Genomic DNA, 10371 nt, shown 5'->3' with positions numbered 1-10371 from the left:
GACCCCTAACGGGAAGAACTCAAGACCTCCTCACGGAGAAGAACTGGTTACCCTATGTATCGTTCCTTGTTGGATTCGGATCGTGTATCTCTTTGTGTTTCGAGGATCTAGCACTTGTGTGATTGATCTTGTTGGTTGAGTGATTTCTCTTGTGTTTGCCCTTGTTTTCCCCTCGTTTCCCCCTCGTGTTCTTTGTGTTCTTGGTAGGATTCCCTCCAAATGTGAAACATCGGGCGTCTACGGTTCTACCCTACATCACACTGGACACTGGGTCAATAGGTTAGTCCCCACAAATGATATAAAGTTGCTAGAAAATGATTGTAAAACATCCAAGAATGATAATATAACAGCATGAATACTTCATAAATTATACATACGTTGGAGACATATCAGGTGCCTTCCCCCCTTAGGAATCTTCCTCCTCCACCTCTCCTTGGCGCATGGGCCTCTTGGGGCTGGTGCCCCTAGCCCGTGTAGGCTAAGGTGCCCCCCCTACAGCCCATGTGGGCCCCGGGGGCAGGTGGACCCTCGGACCCCTTTTGGCACTCCCGGTACAATACAGATAATGCCCGAAACTTTTTCGGCAACCAAAAGAGGACTTCCTATATATAAATATTTACCTCTGGACCATTCCGGAGCTCCTCGTGACGTCCAGGATCTCATCCGGGACTCCAAGCGACATTCGGTCACGAACGTACATATCCCAATACTACTCTAGCGTCACACATATATTTAAGTTTCCGGTCAATACAATTGTAGTATGAACAATAAACATTTATCATGAACGGGAAATATGAAAATAACCATTTTATTATTGCCTCTAGGGCATATTTCCAACAGATTCCACAATTGCTTATTAGCCGATGCAGTTTCCGTTGTTGTCCCCTCCTCTAGTTAGATTCAAGTGGATATTGAGATTCGGTTCGTCCGGTTGAAGAAAAATTTCACGAATAACTAGCACATCCGAGTCACCCGTGTAGTCATCAATTAGCTCCGACACCTTGCTCAGTGGAGCGGCGCCAGTTCTTCCCATAGCTGACGGCTAACGGTTGTGAAGGAAATACGGATCCATCTACAATGTGTGGCAGTGCAAGTAAAACCCATTGCGATTCCAAACGTCTCGAATATGCAACAGAACAATAACACTCATTCTTGGCGGGCGTAGGAGAATATGAGGTGATACCGCCACTTGTATGCTCCCATCATACCAATCCGAGAAAGTAAGTTTAAATGGTTTGAAAATTTTCAAAAAAGATTATGGATGTTCACAACACATAAGTCTACAAGCCCCAAAAATTTCAGATCAAAATTCAGAGTACACATAGAGAAACAAAAAAGACAAAACCGAATGTGAATATTGTAGGTTTTGACACTGTTCATGCTTTTGTCTTTATTGACCCTATTATGTTGAATTTGTCTTTTATGTTTCTCTACCTGTACTTTGAATTTTGCATCTGAGTTTTTTAGGGATTGTTGACACGTACGTTGTGAACATCCGTAATTGTCTTTAGTTTTTTAAAACATTTAAATTTAATTTTTCCAAATTAGTATCACGGGAGCATACAAGTGTGGTATCACATGATGTTCACCCGAGCGTCATGCACTTCCCTATAAATACGGGCGGTCACAAACACGATTCAGAACTCATCTCGAATGTACACGATGAAGCACGCCCACACCTAAGCCGGTGCAAGCTCGATCGCACACTTCAGTAGTTCCCTACACGCAGTACGTGCTGCTTCTCTAGCAGCGTATACCTAACACATCGTCGTCACCGCCGTACTCTCTCACTCACGCGCGGTCCGCCGGCGATGGCGGGTAGGACGTTCGTGGACGCTGCGGTGCGCGCCATGCAGGAGTACGTGCGGGTGTCCGACCTGGCCCTAGCCGCCGCGGTGCTCTTCGCGTGCAACGCCGCCACGACCCGCCTGAAGTCGCGGGGCAGACCCATGCTGTGGCCGGTGTTCGGCATCATCCCCACCCTCTTCGCACACCTCGACAACATCTACGACTGGGGCGCCGCCGCGCTAGCTCGCTCCGGGGGCACGTTCCCGTACCGCGGCATGTGGGGCGGGGGCTCCTCGGGCGTCATCACGTCCGTGCCGGCCAACGTCGAGCACGTGCTTAAGACCAACTTCTCCAACTACCCCAAGGGGCCCTACTACCGCGAGCGATTCGTGGAGCTGCTCGGCGACGGCATCTTCAACGCCGACGGCGAGGCGTGGCGCGCGCAGCGCCGCGCCGCCACGGCTGAGATGCACTCGGCGCAGTTCCTCGAGTTCTCGGCCAGGACCGTCGAGCAGCTGGTACACGGCCGGCTGATGCCGCTGCTGCAGCAGCAGCAGAGCCAGGGTGGCGTGACCGTGGACCTCCAGGACGTCCTCCTCCGGTTCACGTTCGACAACATCTGCGCCGCAGCGTTCGGGGTGGACGCCGGGTGCCTCGCGGACGGCCTCCCCGACGTGCCGTTCGCGCGCGCCTTCGAGCGCGCCACGGAGCTCTCCCTCGCCCGGTTCGTCACGCCGCCCTTCGTCTGGAAGGCCAAGCGGCTCCTCTGCGTCGGTGGCGAGCGACGCCTCGCGGAGGCCGCGCGCTCCGTGCGGGAGTTCGCCGAGCGGACCGTCTCCGAACGCCGCACCGAGCTGCGCAAGCTCGGCAGCCTGCAAGGCCGCTGCGACCTCCTCTCCCGCCTCATGTCCTCCTCGACGGGCCACTCCGACGAGTTCCTCCGCGACTTCTGCATCAGCTTCATCCTCGCCGGGCGCGACACGAGCTCCGTCGCGCTCGTCTGGTTCTTCTGGCTCCTCGCGTCCCACCCCGAGGCCGAGTCACGCGTCCTTGACGATGTGCGGGCCGCCCACGGCGACGTCAGGAAGATGGACTACCTCCACGCGGCGCTGACGGAGTCGATGCGCCTCTACCCGCCGGTGCCCGTGGACTTCAAGGAGGCGCTCCAGGACGACGTGCTCCCGGACGGCACGGCGATCCGCGCGCGCCAGCGGGTGATCTACAACACGTACGCGATCGGACGGGACCCGGCGGCGTGGGGAGAGGATTGCCTGGAGTTCCGCCCGGAGCGGTGGATGAAGGGCAGGGATTTTGCTGGCGGCGCCGAGAGCCCGTTCAAGTACGTGGTGTTCAACGGCGGGCCGAGGCTGTGCGTCGGCAAGCGGTTCGCGTACACGCAGATGAAGACTCTGGCGGCGGCGGTGCTGGAGACGTTCGCGGTGGAGGTGGCGCCCGGGCAGGTGGTGAAGCCCAAGCTCAACACCACGCTGTACATGAAGAACGGCCTCATGGTGAGCTTCAGGAGGAGGGAGCAGCAGCACGTCCATTGCACCACCGTAGCTGGTACGTATCAACTTTCAGTCATCTCGTATTCTCGTATGAGCACCCAAACAAACTGATTTATCACCAAATTTAATTTAACTAGAGTTTATTTTCCTGATTTTGGGATGGAACAGCGCAAGAATGATGGAAATCTCATCATGCCCTGCTTTGAACAGAAGTAAACTTAAAGGAACGGAATGTGGTACAGATCTCTGAAGGTTCGGTTTCAACCATGCAGGCAAATGTGATCAAGACGTTCGAGACGAGTGTATAATTACTGCTACATATATTGCCTCTACTTTTTTTAGGGAAATATTACCTCTACTTTATACGTATTTCTCTGCTCCCCTCTCCACGTATGTGTGCTCCTTGTGCTTTTCACGAATTATCGCATCCACATGCAGCATTGTGCATTCCGTCAACTCGGTTCGGTAAATACTGTTTCTCGTTAAATATGTTGCTATACATGAATTTGGCAAATATTGTATTGATTTGGAATTCAATTTGAGTTTGATATACAGACTATTCATCGCTCGGGGTGAAGAATTATAATCCTTCACTCCCTCTTTACATCAATGCAACCTATGTTTACATCATTTAGTTCTTTTATTACATTGGGAGTCAAACGAGAATGTAAGAAAATATATACCGGTGTCAAAAAAATTGATGTGTAAACTTATGAATGTAAGAGTATATCATAAAATATACATAAAAATATCTTGTGTGATCTTATGAATTATATTCTGTTTTTATGCCAAATTTAACAAAGTGAATCAATTTGAACGTAACTATCTGTATAGCAAACACAATTCTTAATGAAACACCGTAAGAAAACCTCGGATGCAAACTAACTTATTCTGCACCAAAGCTCAGACAATTTAAAATGAGGCAATGATACCTTAGTTTTGTTGGTGTATTTGCTAACAAAATAACCTCGGCGGACACTAAGAAAAAGCAAATTAAACATATTAGATCAATAACATAATTAGTTTCCATGGCACTTAAAATCGAGTCCGCAAGACACAAAGTAGGCATAAAATGGCCTCTCCCCCCACCAGGAAAACCTATATCGCCTCCTCGCCTCTCACCACTAGGGTGTGCTGTTGGGCAAAGCCGAGGCAGCGCCGACGGAAGCAGGGAGGTATTCTCATGGTTTGGTGCCTTGTGGGGGTGGTCTGGTATGATGGGGAAGGCCGACTAATGTGTGCGCTAGCGCAAGTCCTGTGTGTGATCGATGAAGCAGCATTCGCATGATTCCACAATGGATGTGCTGGATGTGACGAGGTTGTGCGGTGCCGCTGCCGGAGCACACGTTGGCAGCGACGGGTTCGGGCTAGCGGCTCAAATCCTACGTCTTTGTAACCTTCGGCGGCGCCTACCTGGCCTGGTCATCAAAGAGGAGGGCACTGATTAGGGGGCAACATGCTTTACTTACTCTCCATGTCTTGGCCAGGACGGCGAGATGGCGGCGTTGCCCCGGTTTAAGAATGATGTCCTTCCCATCCTTTCCCTATTTCGTCGGCGCGCTTAGCGCCGGTGAAGGGCGTGTGGAGGTGTGTCTCCGATGGATCTTCATGGATCTGGTCGATTTGGGTTTTCGCTGGATCCGTACGGATTCTGCCGGCACTTGTGGTCTCTGGATAAATTGTAGCCTCTTTTTGGTGTTTTCTTCTTCGAGGTAGCGATTTGCCATGCAAATCGTGGCCACGGGCATCTTCTGGTCCACATCGACAATTTTTTTGCCATTGCTTCTCCGAGCTCCTGGGTCTAAACAAAGTTGCTCTGCCGAAACGGATGCCCAGAGGCAGTAATGAATTTTGTTCGTGTTGCGCCATCGATGGATGTAAGAGGAAGAAGAATTTGACACCCTAAAGATTTGGGTGTATTTTTGTGTGTTTGTTAGGACATTTGACATGGTACTTAATATATGGCATTAGAGTTAGATTCGGCATATCGGTGATCGCCATCCGCCATATGGAGGGCTCTCCGTATGGATATGGAGGCTAGGCAGGCGATACACAAACTCAGAGTCTCCATATTTGATGTCTTCATATTCATGATACATATTCGTCAACACTCAACGGGACATCAATTTTTCCGCAACCTCTCCGTCATCTCATGTGAGGTGGGGTCACCCGAAGTTTCCTTCGCGCCACACGTAGTTGACATGCAAATGCCATATGGAGTGTGCTCGAAGAGCCAACCCGAATCATCATATATGAAGACTGGTAGGCCATATACGGAGGGCGCTCATCATTTTTTGCCGATCTTGTGAGGTATGGCGACTTTGCTAGAGTGTCACTTATTTACCAAAATCGTCATAATAGCGATAGGTCCGGTATAAAAACTCAGCTAGAGCTGTTCTTAAGCCTTTTCGGAAGAGAACAATATAACCAATTTTCACTTTTTGCTGAGGCATGTTTGAACACACAACACACATGCAAACGCCAAGCTCTTGATTTTTATTTACCAAAGTAATCATTTCTGTGTTTGGTCAGTTCAGTTGACCATCGGGTGTCTAGTTATTTCCCCAATAAATTGAATCAAAATGGCTAGTACTCCCTCTGTCTCAAAATATAAAAACGTTTTTTATACTATGCTAGTGTAAAAAACGTTCTTATATTTTGGGACAGAGGGAGTAATTGTTTTTTCTTTTACGAAAATGATCCGATCTAATATAAAAAGTTCACCAGAAGTACAAAGCACTTAAACATAATAAAAATTACATTAAGATTCCGAGACCACTAAGCTCGGTTATTTAAGCTAGAAACCAATTTAAGAGATGAAAATGTAAAATTAGTTAGTCTCTCCGAGTTTAGTCTCTCACATATGAATGAATAACCAGAAACCAATTTAAGCTCTTACCTACATGTGCGAGACTAAATGTCCAAATGCTAGTACGGTACATGTAATTGATGTTCATTCGAGCCGCCGCCGCCGCAAACTCCCTCCTCCTCTTCCTCCGCCGCCACTGGAGGACGCCGCCGGGCTAAGCCCGGGGACCGACGGCGCTGGCGAGGGATCTTCTCTCTCGCGCGTCTCCGGGGTGGGGCGGACCCCAAGGCGTGTGGTGGCGCGACCGATCTGGGATCTGCGGCGCGGCGGATGGCTGCAGGCGGCGGGAGGCCGGCCCGTCCTCGGACGGCGACGGCTTGGCGCGGTGGAGGCCAGGGCTGCGGGCGCTGCGGATGGCCCTTCGGGCGGAGGTGGCGGCTGCGGTCGGCGGCGGCCGGCTTGGCTGCGGTGGCGTGCATGCTGCCTTCAGATCGGCGACGACGGCGTGGAGGGCCTGGTGGTCTCGTCGGCGGCACCTCCGATCAGATCTGTTTTGACCGGTGCAACCGGCGGTGGTGGTCATCTCTTCCGTCAGAGGTGGTCGGCCTGAGGCTGGGTGTTCGGATCTCGGGATCCGTCATCTGGCACCAGCTGCGAGTCGGGGAGACGTAGTTGCCGGTGAAAACCGAGCCGACGACGGGCGATGGCGGTGTTCCACGTCGTTACCTTGATGAAGGCATCGTCATGTGACTACCGTCGACCTACACGTATTGCTCCGGGGAAAACCCTAGGATCTGATGTTCCAGACCGGACGATGGCGACACTGCGGTGTCATTTCTCTCTTGGGAGCATCGTTTTGTGGAACAGCGCTGGAAGTCAGAGGCAGGAGGTGGAGCGGCTTCGTCTTACACGGAGCTTCGGTGGAGATGTCAAGTCATGCCTGACCGACAGGTGCTACACTTGGTCATGTCTGGTCGGCAGGTGCTACGCACGACAGATCCACTAAGGGCTTCAAGCTGTGTTGGCTGGTGGTATTCGGCAGTATGGCGCTGAGGTGTATCAGTGACGACCGCGATGTGTTCAGCTGTTTGCGCGCAGGGAGGAGGTGCCGTTGGACGCCATGGTGGCGTCGACGATAGCTGGACCGAGCAAGGTTGATGCATCAGTACAGTTCTGAAGATGGATTGGTGGCAGTTGGCGGCGGCGGCGGCGGCCTCTAAGAGCACGCTGGACCAGTGTATGCCACAGACCCGGCAAGTGGCTAGGTTGGGGTCGCAGGTCTTAGATGTTAGGCTTGGCTGCGATGTCTGTTTGGTATTAGGCCGACGCTATCTGCGCTCCTTCATCAACTAGATAGGTGTAGCGACAGTTTGTTGCTTAAACGGCGGCTTTAGTCTTACTGTTGTATGACTTTGTAATGTCTTGTAAGAATAATTAATAAAGTGGCCGTATGCATCACCTAAATGCAGAGGCAGGGAGTCATCCTTCCTTTCTAAAAAAATTGATGTTCATTCTGAGTTTGAGAAACTGGTACGGCAGCGAAAGGAAGAGGTTCATCAGCCTACATTTTCGTTTGCATCACGCGATGGTGATCGATCGATGGATGTGCCTGCATCACGTGATGGGGATCGATCGATCGATGCGCCGGAGCTCGTGAGCCATGGATTCGTGTGGTCAACCTGTATCCGTGATCCATCTACTACTGTTCGGTAGCTGACTAGCTTACATCAAACAACAAATAAACAAAGTTTGGATGAAAGCATTGCGTGCATCCAAGCTTTGTAAATTCGGTGTATCACCTAAGCAAAAACATCCCAAAATGTCATGCCGGGAAAAAAAATAGACTAGCAAATCAGCAAAAGTATGTTAGCATTTCTTCTTGATGTGGGCAATCACTTATCGAGTGATTCAACTAGGCAATTGCACAGTATTCTGCACAAGTTCTTTTTGTACAACCGTAGGCTTTATCATGTTTAACATGGAGTGAGAAATAGCAATTCTTTGTTGACCGAGACATAGCAAAGCCATAGATAGATAAATAGATAGATGGACAATGTCGACGTATAAATGCATTGCCTAGCTTCTTTCATCAGATTGGTCTTTTGGTTGCATTGGCTAGAGCATGCACTTCAACATGATATCAGAGCGAAGAGGTCTTGAGTTCAAGACCCGGCTGGCACAATTAAATTGCAGTCCACTTTCGGTCCACGTTTAGGCCTGAGGGAGCCACACGTGAGGGGGAGTGTCGACGTATAAATGTATTGCCTAGCCTCTTCCATCAGATTGGTCTTTTGGTTGCATTGGCTAGAGCATGCACTTCTACACACAAAAATCACGCGTTTATATTTTGTTAGTTGCCTAGCAAAAACAAGTTGTGTGGATGACTACTTTGCATATGTTGCGGTTTAGTCAACACAAATCTATAATACCTAAATAGTTCATCCCCACTAACCTATTTCTCTTAACATGCAGCCTATCCACCTCCGCAATCCTCCCACACCAGCAACTCTAATGCCACGTCATTTTTATTATTTTACCTGCTTACAAAACAGAATCACCAGGACCTGACCAGCGTAAAGACGGACCTCTCATCGATTGAGCTCTCTCGGAAGTTGCAACGCACGTCACCACGGAAAGGAACAATGGCCCTCTGATCTATGGGACGCGCAATGCGACGCATCACATGCCCGCTGCTTCCCGTTCCTGAAACTGACTACAATATTGCATACCCCTTCCAATTCCTTCTCTTTTCACTTAAATAGACAACAATAGCCACCGCTTCCTTCTCCGTCTCCTACGGCCGTCCCCAGTTGCTCCTATAACAGGTGTGTGTATTGCCATTAATCGCTGGTGAAGCATCCATTTTCTGCGGGGTTTTGGTGAGCATACACACGAATAGGAATGACCGTCTCACAAGGGTTGATCTGTTGATTGATGGTGAAGGGTGTGGATGTGTTATACATACTCCGTCCATCTTCACGGCCCTAGCAGTCCTCCTACCCCCCAACTCCAGTACTTGTGATCATATCCGCCATATTCGGCGCCTCATGTTAGGTTGCATGTATGTATGTCAGGTGATCTATTCTTTTTTTCCGAATAATCAGGTGATCAATTCTATCCACAAGCGCTGATTCATCTCGAACTGATAGGGCTCCCATCTGAACGCCCGTCAGGTAATCTGTAATCAAATGCCGATTTGTCTCGAACGTACTGTAATTTTTGTTTTAGTTCTGTCGTGTTCTCTCATACTCCCTCCATTCCAAAATATAGTGCGCCCACGCTTTCCGAGGTCGAACTTTGACCATAAATTTAACGAACGAGACCGACTGCGGCGGGAGAAAAAGTTACATAATTAAAAACTTCTTTCGAATACGAATTCACTGATATAACTTTTGCCCCCGCCGCAATCGGTCTTGATAGTTAAATTTACGGTCAAAGTTAAAGCACGTGGATAGAGGAAGCACTACATTGTGGAATGGAGGGAGTATCTATTACTAATCTTAGCCTTTATCTTTCTTTCATATTCTTTGACTATGTTCGTGCAACTGATACCCTTTTGTTTTACCTCTGGACCTTTGTGCAGATCAATGAGGTGGTGTAGCTGGTAATCAAGTACTTATGATCTCTCAGTTGAGATAATAGAAATTGGATATTGCATAATGAGTTTTGTTATGAAAATGGTTGTACCATGTTCTTTTATAAAATCCTAACAGTAGCACTCAGGCTGAATGTAATATTTGCTAAATTTGGGGTTAAAGGTTCCGTACAGTTAAGATATTACTCTATCGTTAATTCCCCAATGTTTCCCTGGTATTTGACTACAACAGAATAATTAATGTTTCTTGGATATTCTGTTTTAGCCCACAAAAGGCAGTCACTGTATTTTCTGAACTCTCTCACCCAGTTGCCTTTGAGCATCAAAAGCGGATGGAAAGTAGATGCTATCAGTGCAACTCTCACATAATCCCATACTGAAGCTGCTACTATGGCATTTCAGGAAACTTCGTTCTCTGAAACAATGCCTTTTCGCAACCTCTTTTATTTTACAAAGGTAAAGAAAATTTGAATTAATTTTGTACGATACATTATGGTGCAAAATGAAGGTGTGTTGTTGTCAAACCCCCTTCCTAGATTGTCCATTATCATATTGCGTCCTGACATCTCATAAACTGGATTTACAACATGGATGTATATTCAGTTTTGTTGCTATGACTCTCTAATCTCCAATTGTGCTTCAACATGATTTATATATCGAACCATGTTTTT

At 48.8% G+C, this 10371-nt stretch overlaps 1 protein-coding gene across 1 annotated transcript; it reads left to right on the top strand.

Annotated features, from left to right (window-relative positions):
* Positions 1-1652: 1652 nt before the first annotated feature.
* LOC119326014 (cytochrome P450 86B1-like) lies at positions 1653-3855 on the top strand. The gene is made up of 2 exons (XM_037599726.1): positions 1653-3351; positions 3465-3855. The coding sequence occupies exons 1-2, from the start codon at positions 1812-1814 to the stop codon at positions 3473-3475; spliced, it is 1551 nt and encodes a 516-aa protein (XP_037455623.1). The 5' UTR covers positions 1653-1811; the 3' UTR covers positions 3476-3855.
* The last annotated feature ends 6516 nt before the right edge of the window (positions 3856-10371 follow it).

Source organism: Triticum dicoccoides, chromosome 6B, assembly GCF_002162155.2.
Source record: "Triticum dicoccoides isolate Atlit2015 ecotype Zavitan chromosome 6B, WEW_v2.0, whole genome shotgun sequence".
Classification (NCBI taxonomy): domain Eukaryota; kingdom Viridiplantae; phylum Streptophyta; class Magnoliopsida; order Poales; family Poaceae; genus Triticum; species Triticum dicoccoides.
This window is presented reverse-complemented; position numbering and strand designations above follow the sequence as displayed.

What these genes read in the sequence shown, in the direction of transcription:
- LOC119326014 (XM_037599726.1), top strand. Translation starts at nt 1,812, where the DNA reads ATGGCGGGTAGGACGTTCGTGGACGCTGCGGTGCGCGCCATGCAGGAG.